The 19,228-nt window shown below is 33.5% G+C and overlaps 1 protein-coding gene across 9 annotated transcripts in view; it reads right to left on the bottom strand.

Annotated features, from left to right (window-relative positions):
- ADGRL2 (adhesion G protein-coupled receptor L2) overlaps window positions 1-19,228 on the bottom strand; it is a 282,141-nt gene that overhangs the window by 22,679 nt on the left and 240,234 nt on the right. For 8 of the 9 annotated variants that reach the window (XM_005865701.2, XM_005865705.2, XM_005865708.2 and 5 more), the window contains exons 11-18: window positions 19,176-19,214; window positions 16,172-16,355; window positions 7,351-7,476; window positions 6,861-7,066; window positions 5,623-5,796; window positions 4,327-4,536; window positions 3,152-3,372; window positions 1,767-1,833 (exon numbers count right to left, since the gene is read on the bottom strand). In XM_005865701.2, coding sequence (XP_005865763.1) covers window positions 1,767-1,833; window positions 3,152-3,372; window positions 4,327-4,536; window positions 5,623-5,796; window positions 6,861-7,066; window positions 7,351-7,476; window positions 16,172-16,355; window positions 19,176-19,214 — 1,227 coding nt within the window. The remainder of the gene's footprint in view (window positions 1-1,766; window positions 1,834-3,151; window positions 3,373-4,326; window positions 4,537-5,622; window positions 5,797-6,860; window positions 7,067-7,350; window positions 7,477-16,171; window positions 16,356-19,175; window positions 19,215-19,228) is intronic. The other variant, XM_005865709.2, reaches the window with a different exon arrangement.

A 19,228-nucleotide genomic window follows, 5' to 3' on the forward strand; every position in this document is an offset into this window, starting at 1 on the left:
ACATTAACTCCTTCTGCCAAGTGAAACCGTTTTTATTGTTCTAAAGTAAGTATTTATCTTTAGAGATGGAAAATAAATAAAACTGCAGTACAAAAGAAGACATATAGACCAAATATCCCTAAAATGTTCTTTAAAATGTTCAAAATATCAATATATTTGGTCAAAGGCTAAGAGGGAAAAAAGAAGCTTGTATCTATAAGGACTGTATCCTTTCATGTTAGCTATTTGTCTTATAATTCAACCTAGGCTTAGGCTGTGTTAACATCAGTAAACCAAGAACGAAAACTGGGACAAGCATCTGGATTGAGTAATTCCGACGAGAAATCAGCTTTCCCAGCAACACTTTTCCTGGTCTGATTCATACAGGCATTCATCTCAAGTTTTCATTTGGCTTTGTATAATTGTGTTAAAAATTCATTTTAGTGACAAATGTACATACACTTAAAGTAGTTTTAAATTTCCTTGTATTACTAAAATTTTTCTCAACTTTATGAAACACTAGTTAACCACAGAACTATCCTAAGGAGCTCATTTGTGTCCCTTTTTAAGAAAAAGAATGCTTAAACAGTAATAAAAAGATATAGGCAATATTTAAACTTGTTTATGTTTCCTTTTCAATCTTATAATGGTCAATAACATCTATTTCTAACAAATTAAGGCTATAACTGAGTGAAAAGTTTTTAAATACTGAAATCCAAATATATTTGTTACATTTTCATTTTTATTAGACTTCAAATATTTGACTAACAATAATGTAGGAAGTTAAAAAAAACCTTAATGTCATTATACTTATATCAAATTTATTTTAAAATACAAGTTATTTGGTATTTTAAGTCTTAGAAAAGTAACTTTATTTCTAATGAAGCTAAATTTGATTTATTATTCACTCATTAATCTAAGCTTAAATATATTTTTGACAATCATATACTTTACAAAGTGGTCCCCTCAATATTTCAAGTACCCACCTGGCAGAGTTATTACAATAGTATTGACTATATTCCCTCTGCTATACTTTACATCCCTGTGACTATTTTGTTACTACTAATTTGTAGTTCTTAATCCCTTCAGCTTTTTCACCCTCAAAGCGCCTCCACTCTGGCAACCAACAGCCTGTTCTCTCTGAAACTAATACAAAATAATACTGAATGCAAACTGTAATTGAAAAATTAAAAAAAAAACTACCCTAAAAAGAACTCAGGATATGGACATTTATTTAATAGTACTAAATTACTGTGTGAAAATTAAGATAGTAAATATTAAGCTAATTTTCTTTCACTTTCATAAAATATTCACTTAATTCATAAATGCCATATAGGCTTGGTACAGCACAAATATTATAGATTTTGGAGACAGAACTTCCTGAATTAAAACTCTTAGCAAAAACACTCCACTACTTAAAAATGAAATATGCTATACATATCAGTTATTCCTTTATAATTATCAATCTAGTTTAAAACTATGCAATCTTAACATGTTTTATATGTGAGTAGATTTTCAAAGATTACATTTTTTTATCAAGCTAAATTAAAAATAAGAAAAAATACTTTTTACAGGAGAGAGGATTTCACAAACTACTAATTAGTAAGTGTATAAACTCTCAGTAATGGTATAATATTTAAAATATACTATATAATTTTATCCCATAAGCTAGATGGGTTTATAATCATTGAAGGCATAGATAAGTAACGGTAAAACAAAGTATCCCCTTTTCAACAGCACTGCTAAAGCAGCAAGCCAAAAATGAAGGGAAAGTAGGGTCTGCTTACCAGAATAATGAAAGTAACAGGTCCAATGAAACTCCATATAAAATAGTTATCAACATGAAGCCAGCAACTATTATGAAAAGAAAAATAATGTAATCTAAGTAGCTTCAATGGATACTTAACATGACAAGGAAAATATAAATTTTAAAATCTAATAAAAGTGCATTTACATTTGCCTTTGAAAATTCATTTATCATGGGCAAGAACAATTTTATTAATTCTAGGCTGAGTTTCACGTAAAAAATAGCAATATATTTACTTCAACCTACTGGTTTTCATTTCAGGTTTTAAATTTGATAAAGACATAGTTATGTTTGTATGAGGAAATAATAAACATCACCACATCCCAATCCCTAATTCTTAAGATCATTGACTTTACTAAGAAAAACTTGAAACTCAATATTCCAAACTGTCTCATCATTTTAAAGCTATCTTCAATTTTTGCCTTTCAGATCTATATGTGAGCTTAAAGTGCTTAATCCTAGGAAACATAATAGACAAAAAAGTTTACATTATATTTGTTGCAAAACTGCATAGCATAAATAAAATACCTCAACTGAGAATGGATAAATACTGGGGGGAAAAAAATCAAAGCATAGACTCAAACAGTATTAGAGTAAATGATGCATAAATTTATTAAGACAGATTTTACTTAGTGGTTCATTTTTCACATAACACTGAATCCCCACTGAATTTCTTTTATTTGTCTTTCATCATCTGTACAGTCAAAAAAGCTTTCTTTAGTCCAAAGAATCTTTATATAACTAATTTTATCAAAGGAAAAAATAAACAGAATTAGAAGGCAAATTCATGCCTCTAGCAAATAAAATCTTTAGAAACATGGCTATGTCCTACTTTCTGTCACTTTCCATAAATATCTATATTTTTATAAATGAAAGACAGTGACTTATTTTAATCCTTTCAAACTGCCTGATAAAATATTATCAAAGTAAAACATATGGAAAGGAATGTGCTACTGTCACAATTCAGAATGAGAGTTAGCTGGAGGGCTGGCTGCACAAAGAGAACTAATGAAGCATTAGCTTAAAACTGAGTAGTTAGACCTGTCAGATGCCTTAAGTTCAGAAGGATTTTTACTTAATATCTTTCTAAGGCCAAAAAGTTATTTACTTTTTCAATTTGTTTCAGGTCAATCTTTTGTATTAAAAAAGAAAGTCCATAATTTAGAATCTGCCTCACCAGAGTACAAATCCTCTGAACCTAGAAAATTACAAAAGACTTGATTGTAATTTGCACACGGCATGCCCATTCTCTTCCAATAAAGCTTTCAGAGGCTATTTTAGTCTGTCAGGGAACCTCACTGACAGCTAACAGGCTTTAAAAAATTATTCACTTGAAAAACACTCAGGTCGCTTGCAATTACTTACGCCTTTTCTGTTCCATAGCTCTTATAGTCAATAGCAGCTGAAACTCCAACCACTGTGGCAGGAAACAAGTAACCAGCAACATAGTAATATTTCTTCCTTGAATATTCACTTTCAAAAACTTCAACTAACATTAGATAGAGCTGCACACCTTCTAAGCACATCCAAGCAAAAGCAGCCAAAAAGAAAAAGTGTAGAAGTCCTGCAAATATTGAGCATGCAATCTATAAAGAAAAAGAAAAAAAAACAAAAACAAAACACAAAGAACACATGAATGGAAACAGCCCACTTCATAATTGTAAAACAGTCACTGATGGTGCTCACCACTGTCTTTAAAAATTTATCATTATTTAAATACTGCGTCTTTAAATTTTTTTTTCAAAAATGGAAATGAGTTACAAACACTGCCAAATTTGGAAAGTGTAATGCTCTTAGTATATATAATATGCCAGGTGTGCTAGAAATTTCACCACTCTAAAGTATTACGATTTGTAGTGAAATTTCTTAAAAATTAAAGAAATAAAAAAGCATCTTAATTTCTCTTCTAGAATGATCCATGATTAACTCTTAATACTCTACTTGCAGATGATCTGTTTCATTATAGAACAGTTGTTTCCAAATATACTATTTCTATTTTTTTTCTATTCCAGAATTTTAAAAATTTGCTTTAATGACAAATACCCCAGCTCTAATTACCTAACATTACTTTCCTGTCATATGTAAAGGATTCTTAAATTCAGCCCAGTGCAAATGAATATAGGGTGAAAAATTAACTAATTATTAAATTATGTTCATAACATGGAAAAGTCATAATGAATAAAGTGCTCAGAATATGAAGAAATGATCACTGGTCAGAATAACTATGTGAGAAAATTAAAATTGTAAAAACAGAATCTTTCCATTTCAGTATCCCAACATTCTTCTAATCAAATTATGTGTCTTAGTAACAACCCAGAAAAATGTCAACTGTACCTTACTATGAGGAATGAATGAACTCATAATTTTGTTTAATGACTGGGCTGCCTTTTAATTTACTACAAATTATCCTTCAATTGTGCCATGTCAATTAGACTGTTAACAAGGTCAAATATTAATATCAGCATACAAGAATGAGGGGATTCACACTTGACATCATAATTTTCAGAGATTCAAGGTCAATAAACTGAAGGGGTGCTTACCATGTAGTCTGTCTTATCAATGCCTATTAGAAAAATAAACTCAGCAATGAAAAGGTTGATACAAAGATTCTTGTGAATTGTGTTACGGTCACTCTGGAGACCACGGAAAAAGCAGAAGGTGAAAATGCAGATAGCCAGGCAAACAAGGGAAATGACAATTCCCACCCAGGTGATGACTGTCAGGAGTAATTCGTGAACTCCATCTTTGTACTGAAAATAAAAACACAAAAAACGTTAATATTCCTCATTACAACTCAAGGTGAGTTTTCACATGTGATAGCTCATCTTTTAATACTAAACCCTCTGAACACTCATGTGTGCTCCAACAGGGCTCAATACTAAAAAGAAATATTGATCATATAACACAGTTCAATATTATCAATATTTATATCCAAAGATGACATATGAAAGTGGAAGAATTTACTAGAAAGTAATCCAATTATTTCAAAATGATTGAAATGATTACCTAAACATAGAAAATATAAAATAATAAAGAATATTTAGTAATGATAAAAAATAATTGGTATTAAATGACTTCCCAGCTAACATATGAGTCAAATTTTAAGTTTTAACTTTCTCTTTGGGTTTTTATATTATACTAGAGGCCCGATGCACAAAATTCATGCAAGAATAGGCCTTCCTTCCCTTAGCTGCTGGCACCAGCTTCCCTCTGGCACCTGAGACCCAGGCTTCCCTTGCAGCCCCGGCTTCGTCCAGAAGGTCATCCGGAAGGACATCTGGTCTAATTAGCATATTGCACTTTTATTATTATAGATTTTATACTAAGAATCAAGTATACAACAGTTCTGAGAGCTTTCATGCTGTTTCTTAAAGTATTTTTATCTTCTAGCTATTATTTTCTTAATCACATAAAGAAATACTAAGGAATATTCCAGTAACCATTCTGGCCTTTCAAAATCTGCAGTTTGCAGTGAGCAAAATGATTAGGAAACTTAAAAGTTGTGAAATGAGATTCGAACATTCAAGAGGAGGAGGGTATGAAACTTTAGAGCCCTCTCTCTTTAGTATGGCCTATTTCAATCCCCGACCACCTCTGCCAAACACCTGCCCAAAGGAGAAAAACTCAGAATAAGTCCGTAAAGCACATGATTTTGAGAAGTAACAATATAGTGCCAAGGCTTCCTAAAATATATGGCCAGTGTAGAAACAATAAGAAACCCACATTACTCTGCTTGCTTTTTAGTTACGACTAGCACCCAAAGAAGGGATTGTCACACAGCTGTTTTGAATCTCTGAGGTTTTTCTCTGCCACTAATTAGAAGTGCAAATACTTACTGCAATTTCCCTGTGGGCCATAAGAATTGCAAAATTGGTTAGGTGGCTGCATGCACATGTTGTACGAGTTTTATTAGTGTCAACCAGCTTGCAGCCCTGGGTAGACCAATATCCCATCATAGTTCTTTCTGAGTAGTTCCAGAAGGAGCAGTTTGCATTGAAGTAATTGTCAGGCTGGGAAATAATGTGACAAGATAAAATTAGGATTTTTACACTCTAACACGGCAATAGCAATTGTTTAATATGTGTAAAAGGTAATTTAGATTAAACTTTGTAAGTTTCGGACTATAAAATTTTTCATCAGCAAAATTGTAGACTATGCTATGCAAGGCAGATATCTAACTTAAGAGGAGCTTTATAGTCCAAAACACTCTAAAGTGTTCCATAAATTACCAAAGACCCATTTTACACAATTACAATTTCCATCTTATGATTTTATATATTGATCGCACATTAGAACCATTTCTTTTCCTTTTCTGACAAGATCAGACCCATGGATTTGTTCTAAGAAAACTCTGTAAGGACCAAATGTTTTTAAATCAATTTCCCATGTAGAGCTCATGTTTATTCTCAGTGACACGTTTGCAACATCAGGATTCTTAGAAGACTGAATCAACTGCAGCAGATATAAGACGAGAATAGCCACACACATTTATTTTTCTTTGCCAATTCTGGAGGTCCACTGGGTTATCTGTGGGCACATATTCACTCTACGTATAACAATAGCCCAAATTCTTCAGTCTTCCAACACAGTGTAATCCTTTAACTACCAACTTGCATTCTAAGGCATATCTCTTCCATTCTAGACTTGGTAACATCTGGGCTTGATAATAATTGGGTCAAATATGATCAGAAAAACCAAAAAGAGATCTGCTACACTAAAAAGGCAGAGTCCTGTCAGTTAACACTGGGCTCTCCGGCTGCTAAGGTAAGAGTTGATTTTCATTCTAAAACAAATTATAGTCATTTACATTTTCCTGTTGATTACTGTATTAACGTTCATTAAAAATACACTTATGCTGTAATAATCACTGAACCTCACTTAATTTTATGTTCACAGACTTAAATAAACTTGTCGTTCTGACCTAGTCCAACATTTGAAATTCTAAGGCAAGATCCTTTCTTTCCACTCCGTCATCTCCCCATTCCCCCTCTCCCCATGCCCAGCATGTCAGCTTTGCTTTCCTTCCTCACTGGTTTTCTAACCTTCCGCAACTTTATTAACATACATAACTTACATCAATGTGTGGCAGGGTAAAAAGCACAGGATCTGTCAAGTACACTCGGCTGGATTCTTTATTGATTGAAACCGAAATGACGTGGGAATTCACTGCAATGGTGCTATTACGACCAATAAAGTCAGCACCCAGTTTTATGGTTGCATTTTCTGTACTGAGGAACTGTCCCAGGCTCCGGTAAATGATGAACACCAACTTTGCAAGCCCTAGGAAAGTAAAAACAGCCACACGACTTTACGGGAAACACACTTATGAATAATAATTAAAAAAAATAGATACATTAAAATAAGAATAAAATGAAAAAAAATCCTTATGGAAAATCTTTATTTCAATTGAGTTCACTGGGAAACAGTAAGGCATTATTTTAAATCTGCTGTTAAATGTTAAGGTGTATTTGTTATATCAGGAGTCAAATACTCAGCATTTTAGACCTAACAGGTTTAAGCGAACAAATAAAACCTGTCAGTTTTTAAAGACGGTTCCACCTTACCGTTCCTGCTGTTCTGTTTGACAGTGTTTGCAGAGAGCTGGATTGAGCTGCCTGCTCCTTTGATGCCCAGAGGAAATTTGAAGTCCTGAACTTGTCCTTCTGTACTGAGAACTGCAACTTCCAGGACTGCGTGAGGCAAAGGAATAAAGGAGTAGGAGTAAGGGGGCATTCTTTAAACTACAAAGAGCAAATGATAATTGCATGAAAACCACTGTTTCTTTTTATCTACTTACAAAACTTTACTGTTAGAGCTCAACAAAATATGAACCAAATTACTCTAAGAAGTTCTTATGCCTTGACTACTCTGAAAAATTTCATATAATCATTTTGATGTATTTCTTATATTTCGTATAAGCATTTTCTTCTAGGTTTATATTTTTTGTCATGAATTAATTCCAGACTTTTAGCCTATGAATAGTATATGAATTCATAACACAAAACTTTCAGTGTTTTATTTTAATGATTAAACAAAAGTATTTCAAAATGATACCTTGGCTCTTTATGTTAAGTAAGTTTTCAATGGTTATTTGCTTGCCAAGGGTAAAACCATGAAGTATAAATTTGAATGTCTTTATTGTATGTATACATCTATTTACATGTGTAAGATATGTTTTAATACAGAAGACTCCACAGGTCAGTTTTACAGTAATAGATTTTTCTCTAATTTCTAAAAGTGGTAAGACCAGCTAAGTTTACTTATGAGAAAATGCCTAGCATGATATTAAAACTCCCCATTAATTTTCACTAGTAACTATCTATCTGTACATATTTAAGTTGGTCAAAATAGGCCCTATGTGTCAAATCTGGCCTGCTACCTGCTTTTGGAAATAAAGTTTTATTGGAACACGGCCTGCTTACATCTTGTCTTATGGCTGCTTTGATGCTACAATGCCAGTTAAATATTTGCAACTTAGACCACATGGACTGAAAAGCCTAAAATATATACTATTTGGGCTTTCACAGTAAAAGTTTGCCAACTAAGGATAACACATACTCTAAATAATTCAATAAATAAAGTTCATATATATTTTTCCGAAGTACACCCTCTCTAATGGTGTATATCCTTGCATAGCTATTTCTATACTTAGATACCAGGTAAAGACGTATGTACACATACACACATACAACGATGCATTTACTCCCTTTCTTTTTACAAAATGGGCTTATGCTATTATAGAGTAACTCTTGAATACTAATTTTTTTACTTTTTATCTGTCACACCTTTGTTTTGTAAAATACATATAGATTTATTTATAAATATAAAATTATAATGCTGGGAGATTTTTATAAGCTATCAGACCACATGTCAAGCATCTAAAATACAAGTTTATAATGAGAGTCATATAACTCCTAGAAGTCTATCAGCTTAAGAGATTGGCTGAGATACTTATTTTATTGATCCATGCTTAGAAAGATCAAGCTGATGAGCAGGTGAATGATCTCTGCTCGTATCAGATTCCATGTGTGCGGGTAGGGAGTTAAAAGAAGAGTGACAAAAATATGCATCTAATATATACCTCTCTTTTCCTTTTACTGAAAGGCACTCAATTATTCTCAAAACAAGATGGAAGACAGGATGAAAAAAGGAAATAATCTTGAGTTTCATGAAATGTTCCAAATACAGATATATATGCACAAAGAGTTAATTTCCTTCAACAAATATTTACTTATTAGAGTTTAAAAATTACATCTATTAAATATATAGATGCAAAAGTATTTAGTAAGTTTATACATACTTTAAGTACAACATCCTGAACAAACTGAGTTTAACTCAAAAAGTCTTCCAGAAATCAATGCATTAGAAAATATATTAATGGCCCGACTGGAGGGGCTCAGTGGTTGAGAGCATCGACCTATGAACCAGGGGGTCATGGTTGGATTCTTAGGCAGGGCACATGCCCAGGTTGCGGGCTCGAACCCCAGTGGGGGACATGCCGGAGGCAGCCAATCAGTGATCCACTCCATTAATGTTTCTATATCTCTCTCCCTCGCCCTTCCTCTCTGAAATCAATAAAAATATATGTAAAAAAAGAAAATATAGTAATGTAACTTACCAAATTAAGATAAAGCAGAAAGAATTAAACAAATTCCAATACTCATTCAATATAAGAAATCTTTACAAAATAATAGGAATAAAAAAAAATTTCTTGCTCAGATAAAGGTTTTGGTATCAGATAAAGGGTACCTTTTTAAACTTAGAGCAAACAATGGTGAAAAGCTCTGGAAGCATTTCTTTTAAAGTCAGGATGATCCCTATCACAGGTTTTATTTAGCACTGTACTAAAAGAAGAGCTAATGCAGCAATTCAAGAAAAACAAAAGCTATAAAGACTGGAAGGAAAAAGCAAACTGTTATTATTTACAGAAAATATAATTAACAACATAGTAATCTTGAGGGAGACTCCATATACTCAGAGAAGTAAAAGAATTTGGCAAGGCTACAGCCAGCAAAATTAACTGTGGTCCTACAGACTAAGCAACAATTAGAATATGTAATTTTAGAAGAATTAAAGTTAATAAAATTTTATTTTAATTACAATAAAAATAAATAGTGTAGTTCCCAAGGACTAAACCTAATAAGAGAAAAGTACAAGATATTAATGGGAAAAACACAGAACTTTATTAAAAGATCTAATAACAAATGAAGGATTTTTTATGGTCTTACTTGAGAGAACACAATAAATTTGTGACACTTCTTTTAAACTCTATCTATAAACTCAGTCTAATTCTAATAAAAATTCCAACAAGATTTTTTGAGTACCAATAACTTGACAATCTGATTTTAAATTTCACGTGGGGGAGCCATGCCAAAAGCAGGCAAAGCAATTAATTCTTCACAGAACAGAACTGAAAGAACTCATCAGATAGTAATATTATTGAAACAAAACCAAAGCAATGCCTAACACATACTCCTAACATGAACATAAACTTGATATATGACTGAGATATCATTACAAACCAATAGGGAAAGGAATGGATTATGCAACTACAAATACAAGTATTGAACAACTAATTATCCATATGGAGAACATAATCAAATTAGTTACCTCCTACATACATAAACAAAAGTTAATTTTAGGTGGATTAAAAGCATAATTGTAAAAAAGGAAAGTATTATGATTTCTAAAGAAAATACAAGATCTTTACAACTGTAGAGAAGATTTTCTTGAGCAAAACACCAAAAAATACTTTTTAAAAAGATATCAGAAGCACAGCCCTAAAAGAATAGATAATAAATTTTACTTCATTATTCTGTAAAACAAAAGAAATCATAAACAAAGTAAAAAAAGAGAAGGCATAAATAAAAAATAAGTATTTGCAAACTATATAATTCTCAAAGAATTAGTGTTCAGAATGCATTATCCACAGAGAAAAAGGTACACAGGAAAAAGTTGTAGACAACAAATTTACTGGAGAGAAAACAAACAACAATAAATGCATTAAGTAGTCAAAGAACTGCAAATTAAAACAATAATGTGATCAAGTCAAACCTATTAAAATGACAAAGTTTATGTCAATAATAAAGTGTTAACAAAGACAGTGGCTGGGAATAATGGTATTACAGGTGAGAATGTAAAATGGTAAAACTATATTGGAAAGCAATTTGACAGTATTTAGTAAAGTTGAAGATGGGCATGCTCTAAGACTCAAAAATTCTATTTCTAAGTATATATGTACATATATGTCTGGAAGGCATACATATGAACAAGAAGACACAAAAACTTTCACTGAAGTTTTCTTACAGTACTAGGAAAAACACATAAGCCACTGAAGTACCTCTCACTGGCACAATTAAATAATAGTGAAGTCTTCTTATATCAGATGAATGCACTAGAAATGCATGTATTAACAATACGTAAACATGAAAATTACCATAATAGAGAAAAATTACTCAATTACATTTGTAGTGTGAAATCTTAACTTGAAAAACAAAAAGTAACTGTTAAATGTACATTTCCCATAGAGCAAAAATTTTTTTAAAAAAGCTTACCAATGTTAACAAGTAATTTAAAGATGATGGTTACTTCCTTCTTGATCTGATCAAGAAGGAGGAGACCCAGGATTGTTTATAATATTATCTACTTCTGTATGCTTGAAATAATATATGCTTTGTTCAATAGATCTCCTGAAATTGAATCCACTTGATTCATAGGAGAGCCTCACTCACAACCAATGCTGTAGATAGGATTTTAATATATTTCTCTGTTCTATTTTTATAATTCATCACAGAGTATTAACTGCAATGAGAGGAGAAGGGGAGTAAAGTGAGAGAGCATATAGGGAGAACTACTGCTTCTGCCAGGAGACCCATCACATTGTAGCCTCCATCACCCTGAGTCCCAGGGTAAACATAACTTGAAGCCCACAGATGACAGGGAGCAGCACCAAAGCCCAGCCTGCAATGGTGACGCAGCATGATCGGTATAATCCTTTGTTGTCGTGAGCTGCTGTGACTTTGGGGGTTTTGTTACTGCAATGTAACTAAGCTTACACTGACATAAAATCATGCAGGCTACTAAGCCCATTGGAGAATGAATGATAGTAAATTTTATAATGGGTGAATTAGGCTGATAATACTAAAACACCTAATCAATGGCAAGATACAAAGACAAGCAAACATGTGCCTCATGAATAGGATGCAATAGAAAGTTCTGGGGGAGAGGAGGGAGATAAGACTTACATCTGACCTGATCAAGCCTCCTGATATAATTTTCAGTATATATCATTCATGATAAAATGATATCACAGGATGAAATAAGCCAAGTCCAGAATGTGGGGTATTCTACAGAACAAATTATCTGGTCAGTTTCTTCAACAAAAATGAAAATGGTTTTAAAAAATAACTGTATGGATAAATGGCTTTTAATTAAAAGAGACTAAATCATTGTATCAATTAAATGTCTCACATGAACTTTTTTGAATCCTGGTTTAAAAAATTGTTATTAAGTATTAACAAATTTATATGAATCAAGTAAATTTAAGCACATGTTTGTTATCTTTTGAAGCTATTTTTGTTAAATTTTAAAGTATGAAAATGACATTGTGTTTTCTTGGAAAAAAGTATAGGATATTTACCAAAGTATTTAAAGTAATAATAATATGATGTTAAGATCTGCTTTAAAATAATAATAATGAGAAGAATAAGTGAAACAGGATTAGCTTAGATGTTGAATAAAAAACTGCTTCTCTCAAGATATCATTAAGAAAATTTTTTTTAAAATCACATACTGAGGGAAAACATTCAGAGTACATACACTTGACAAAAGATTTGTATCAAGAATATATAAAGAATCTTTGTAACTTATTACTACAAAGACCAACGATCTAATTAAAAATGAGCAAAATACATGAGCAGACACTTCACAAAAAGATATATGAGAGGCCAATAAGCGCACTTAAAAAGTTGAACAGTTATCAATAAAATGTAACTTAGCAATCATACAAATGCAAAATAAAACCAAAATGAAATGCTACTAGACTAAACTTAAAAAGACATTTGAGAAGACAATCCTAAATGTTGGTGAAAATGTGGGGCAACTGGAACTCTCATTGCTGTTAAGAGTAAAAAATGGTACAACGACTTGGGAAAAGAGCAGCTTTAATAAAATTGCAGTCAAAAAGTGGAAATGACCTAAATGTCTAACAAGTCAGTTAATATACAACTAGTGGTATGTCCTTAAAATGAAACTAGAGGCCTGGTGCACGAAATTCGTGCACTGTGTGTGTGTGTGTGTGTGTGTGTGTGTGTGGTTGTCCCTCAGCCCAGCCTGCACCTTCTCTAATCTGGGACCCCTTGAGGATGTCCGATTGCCTGTTTAGGCGTGATCCCAGTGTGATTGGGCCAAAAGGGCAGTTGGACATCCCTCTCACAATCCAAGACTGCTGGCTCCCAACCGCTCGCCTGCCTGCCTGCCTGATAGCCCCTAACTGCTTCTGCCTGCCAGCCTGATCGCCCCCTAACCACTCCCCTGCCAGCCTGATCGACACATCGACACTTCCCTGCTGGCCTGGTCACCCCTAATTGCCCTACCTTGCCAGCCCGGTCACCCCTAACTGTCCTCCCCTGCTGGCCTGGTCACCCCTCACTGCCCTCTCCTGTTGGCCTGATAACCCCTAACTTCCCTCCCTTGCCAGCCTGGTCGCCCCTAACTGCCCTCCCCTGCCAGCCTGGTCAACCCCTAACTGCCCTCCCCACATATCAGGGCTAATTAGCATATACCTTTCTTATTTGTGTTGGAGTGATGGTCAATTTGCATGCCGGTCATGAGTCATGACTAATTAGCATATCCGGTTGTAACTGTGAGGGTGTTGCAACCAATTTGCATATTACCCTTTTATTAGTATAGATACTACTCGGCAATGAAAAGGATGGAATTACTGATGCTCACACCAACATGGGTGAATCTCAAAAACATTATTCTGCATAAAAGATCAAAATCATATATTATATGATTCCATTAAACTAAAGGTCCAGAAAAAGCAAAACTATAGTGATAGAAAACAGATCAATGGTTGTCTGGAGCTGGGGGTACCAGGAGACTGTCTGGAAAAGAGCATAAAGAACCCTTTTAAGGTGCTAGAAATGCTGACCATGCTGTTAGTTAGGTGGGTGTACATTTGTCAAAACTCATCGAACTGTACAGCTGTTCTTATTGTATATAAGATAAGATATAACTGAAAGTTGACTTTTAAAAGCTATACCAGATATAATTATGGCATTTTTATAAAGTCATACATAAGGGTAAACCATACAATAAAGTAAATTAAGGACTGAAGGAGAAATCACTAAGGAGAAAAAACAAATTGTTTTAATAACCAAAGACTTTGTAACCATATTCTAAATTTAGGCAAGAGCATCAAGAGAGTGAGAACATAAAAGGATAATGGGCCATTTTAGTCCTCTGTCTAAAATGAGAATAAGTTGAATGTATTCCTCATACTAACTCATGTATAATATTTGTCACAAAATTCTTTTTATCTCAGAAATAAAAAGACATACTGTATTAGAATATGTAAAATGACTTTCACAGTGATAATTACTTGGGTAATCTACACACACACACACACACACACACACACACACACACACACACAGTAAGTTCAGGGCATTGTTTTTGAGAAGTCAAACATGTTTATTACATTCTATAAGAATCTCCACCCATAATGTTCCTTTTTAAAGAAAAACAATTTTTTAAGTATAAAACATACTCCTTTAGAACTCTAAAAAACATAGGTATTGGGAAAAATATATTCCTAAACACTTAAATCTTCAGACTATGTCTCAAATTGAGATAAAACTATCTGGGACATATAATAAGAGTTATCTGCATTATTGGAGGCTAATGGGAGCACAGACTATCAACCTGACCTGTCAGATTTTCTGGCACTCTTGGGAGGAGCATAAAAAGGAAATTTTAGTTTTGGGTTTTTTTTTTTTGTTTTAAATATAGCCTTTAGAAGACTCAGAAAAAACAAACCGAGGTCATAACATTTTCCATGACTCATCCTCTAAGATGATCAAGTCTACACTCCTTTATCCTTACAAGTACATCACTGGAAACATTTGAGAAGACTCATTTAAGGTTTATCTTAGGAATTTCATTAGACTAGTAAATAAATTAACCTTAGAAATAATAAAAGCTTTAGAGAGGGGAGCTTTATTCACTCTGTATTATTACTAAGGCTATGGTAGGTACCATTTTCCTTATGACTGATCTCCCAGATCATGTCAGGCCAAATTATTTTGATTTCATTTAATTTGAAGTTACTGAGTTATTTATCACTTTAAAACCTCACAGTAAATAAAAACATGATTTTAATAATACTTTATTTCTCTCTAGAAATTCATTTAAATCAATTTAAAGTTTTGAATTTAAATCCAAGTATCACAATCTGATTAATGCCTATTTCTTCTATATACTTTACATTTCTACATTTTCTAATATAAAGTCCCATGATTTAGGCAGACACAATTAGGTAATGAGATATGGCATCCCAGATAGCAAAACTTCATTCAATATCTACTGTTCCAGATATATACTCCTTTGGTGAAAGATTAGTCATGATCCCTTCTGGGTTTTTTTTTTATATTTATGCTTGGAAAACTTTTTTACTTTATTTACTAAGGGATACTATAAAACTTTAAGCTCAAACTCACTGAATGAGCAACACTACTAAATCAGTCAAACCTAAATTTATGTTACTGTACTTCTTTCAAGTATCACAAGTTAATCCCTGCCTCCTGTTGCCAGCCTTCAAATTCTAAATCATGCTTCAAACTATCGGCAGCTATTTTGCAATCTATGAAGCATGGACATTCTACTGTATGGAAGATGTAGCTCACTGATCACATTTTCACCTGAAGGCAGTTGTGATTAATATAAACATTTGGCTCACACTGTTTGCCTAAAATATTTGACTGGGATAACACATTCCAGAAAGTAATTTAAATTCATTAGGAACATAATATATGAAATGGAAAAGCGTTTGCCACAGTTCCACAGCAAGCACTTCCATTACTTAAGCAATCCATATTCAGGCATTTAAGTACTCTAACACATTTTTCCTTTAATGATTTTTCAGTGGGGAATAAATACAATACACACACACATGACACCAACTTTTAAAAGATATAGGAAAGGTGTTGGCTTCTGAATTAAGTTTATGAAATGTGATCAATAATATCTCTTGTTAACAGACAAAAATATTTCCACAGAAGAGATGCTGGCCACTGGGAAATAACAGATTCAGAATGGAAACATCATTATCTTAAACATCTACCTTCTAAATCAAAGATTAAGCCTGACAGCAGGTTCACTTACCAATATTTTCGGTGGGCATTGAGACTCTGGTTGGTTCTACCAGATTGTCAGCCAGGACAAAAGCCCCTTCTTCCAACGTATCCAGTAACATCGTTGCAGTATGCGCTTGTTCAGAAGAATTCATGTGTTTCCACGATTCCAAAGCTTCAGGTTTCAGAAGGTTGTCCACTGTGTCAACAATTGCCTGCATCCATTAGAAAACCATCATTCATTTGGACTGCTTGTAGTACCAAAGTGATTTTTCAATCACTGACTAGTGACAATAATTTCAAGATGGAAGAACACCTGGACAACATATATCTGGTCAACTTGTAACATATCTGACTATTTCAGAATAGGACTGACTGAGGATTAGTAGACTACTATTTGATTATAAAGAGTACGTGTAAAAAGATGGCTTTTCTGTTTATCTAATCATCTCAGTTGTTGAAAAGAAATAGAGTCAGCTCTTAACCTGAGGTATTCCTCTTACATGCATAGCCACTCCTACTTATAACCTCAAGGCTGGAATGTTCGAAAGAGCAAACACTGATGCCTCTGGAGTAGCCTAATAGTTATGCTTGGAAAGTAAGACATTATTTTTTGGAACATGAACTCAAATTTAATAACTAAAATTGTGCCTTATAACAATATCTGTTTGTTACCATTGGGACAAAAAAACAAGATGATTTTCAAATTCTGTAAATTATCTGTGAACATAATTCACTCTCTAATTCCCTGTCCAGCTAAAAAAACACATACAAAACAACACTTGAGAGTATACCTTAATTCATAAACAAGGATCTGTTTCGGAAGGAATCAATAAAGCAATCAAAATATGTAAAGCCTATACTAATAATATAATGGAAACAGAAAGGCAGAATAAATCCTTCATAAGCATCCAAGTTGTAAATATGCACATATGTAGGTTTAATTTATTGTTACGCAAAATAACATTAAATAAAAATATGACCCAGTCAGTTAAGCAACTGAAGGCAGGCTTTTGTACTGATAGTTCCTGTAGCACTACACTAACTATAGCTTGGATAGCTGAAACCACTAAGTTTATTTATTCTACCACATTTACCTAGTCCTAATGTGTCATTAGGCCATATCTAAACTGTTTTGATTTACTGGCAATCACAGATGGAAAAAGAACATAGATTGTACAAAGAACAACACCAAAAACTGCTAGTTTGAGGTGCTGTCTTAAAATGAGCAGGGGGTAATGTTGTTTGAGGCTACTGTCAGAGCAAGATTAATTAGCTTAATCCGTCTTAATATTCTGTCTGCCTTGTGAGCCACCACAACCTTCCTGGCAGGTGAAGATACTTCCAAGGGACGTCAAAGGCTTTTTTCTTTCTCTAATGGGAGATAGAATACTCAAAATGCTCACATTGATACTGCTGCAGCCATTAACTAGAGTGGAACAGAAATTGGTCTGCTGAGGCCAGATTCATTAGTCACCAGAAATACAGACTGAAGCCTCTAATCTAAGTTACAAATGAATCCTCTGTCACAAAGCAGGAAACCGCTTCATTTGCATAGTGTAAGTCGGCTTCTGATTGGTAATGTAAGGAGTTTTATTAGTCTTATCTGAACAGAGAAAAGTCATTTGTGACGTGCTGAAAATGACACTGGTCAGAAATTAAGGCCATGCTGAAATTTACTATGTATACACTGATGGCATGACTTTATGAATCTGAAACACTCCTTATTTATTACCATTAGTACTTTTCTCATGGAATCAAAATGATCATTAGTCTCATCCTATTCCTGAAGTAGTCTCTCCCTGCCAAAGAAAAAAAGCTATTCTCTTCCCACTGAAATGTATGTCCTGGGCAACATCCCAATTATTACATTTAACACATTAACAAATAACTTTAAGGTGAACTGAAACTTCAGTATGACAAATTCTATACTCTTTAGCAGTTATTTCTTTGTCCCGGTTAAAAAGGCTAAAGAGGGGCTTTCAGAATATTACTACCTGAAAACAGACTTTCCCACCACCTTTTCTTATAAAGTTCGAAGATCTTTATAAGAAACTTAGTAAGTTTATTAGTAACAAGTCTACTAGTAACTTGTGGGATGCCATCCTTTTTTTCTAGACCTTGCCAAAAAATAGAAGCCACAGCTTTCGAATAACCTCTGTTCTACAAAACTTCTAAGTTCTTTGTTGTTTTGTCACATATATAAGAATTAGATTTGATTTATTAGTAATATGGTCCTTAGATGAGCAAGATTAGAAAGTAACTCCCACCCCCCAAAAAAGAACACTTAAAATTTAGAATGAAACAAAAATGCAATATGGCATTATTATTCTGACCTATCACACAGAACTAGCATGGCATAATTCTACTGTTAGCCTCACTCAGCATTTTTCCTATTACTTAGATTTTCCCGGGAGAAAAACTGGCTGGAACAGACAAGGATTCTCAGCCAAATGGTGGCTTTCTGTTCAGATCAGCCTGAGAAATACCAACATATAACACATGTCGATAGCACAGTCACATTATTCATATATCATTTCTAGTAACCCTTCCCGATATCAACTTGGTTCTAGAAATGACTGAAAAATTTCAGGACAAAGCCTATTTTATTTAAGAGTATACCACAGATAAGAAAGCAGTGACGTTTTCATGCACATACATTGTGACTATACAGTCTTTGATAGGATAAACTGCCAAGACTATATCATAGCTGTGTTACTACTCAAGTTGTTTTTTTAATCCACAGAGATGACAGCCGAAAACAAGGAGACTATATAATTAGTTTCCAATTCAGAGGGTATTTCATTAAAATTCTTGTACATTTGGATAAACTGGAAAAACAGCAAAAATTATAAAAAATTATTTGCTTATTCTGAGAGTAATATACCTGTGAGAAGCCAACATTTGTACAGCTGATATGGGGCACATTATATAATTATCAAAGACTGAAATACATTGGATCATGCAGCAAGATGATAAAGCGTGGCAGGTAGCTGAAGGAGGGAGAAAGCAGGGTGACAGCACAGGAGAGATACCTTAAGGTAAGCCCTGCATGTCTTCTCTCGTTTTTGGAGCTTTTTAGTAAAAG

Source organism: Myotis brandtii, unplaced genomic scaffold (assembly GCF_000412655.1).
Source record: "Myotis brandtii unplaced genomic scaffold, ASM41265v1 scaffold21, whole genome shotgun sequence".
In the NCBI taxonomy this organism is placed as follows: domain Eukaryota; kingdom Metazoa; phylum Chordata; class Mammalia; order Chiroptera; family Vespertilionidae; genus Myotis; species Myotis brandtii.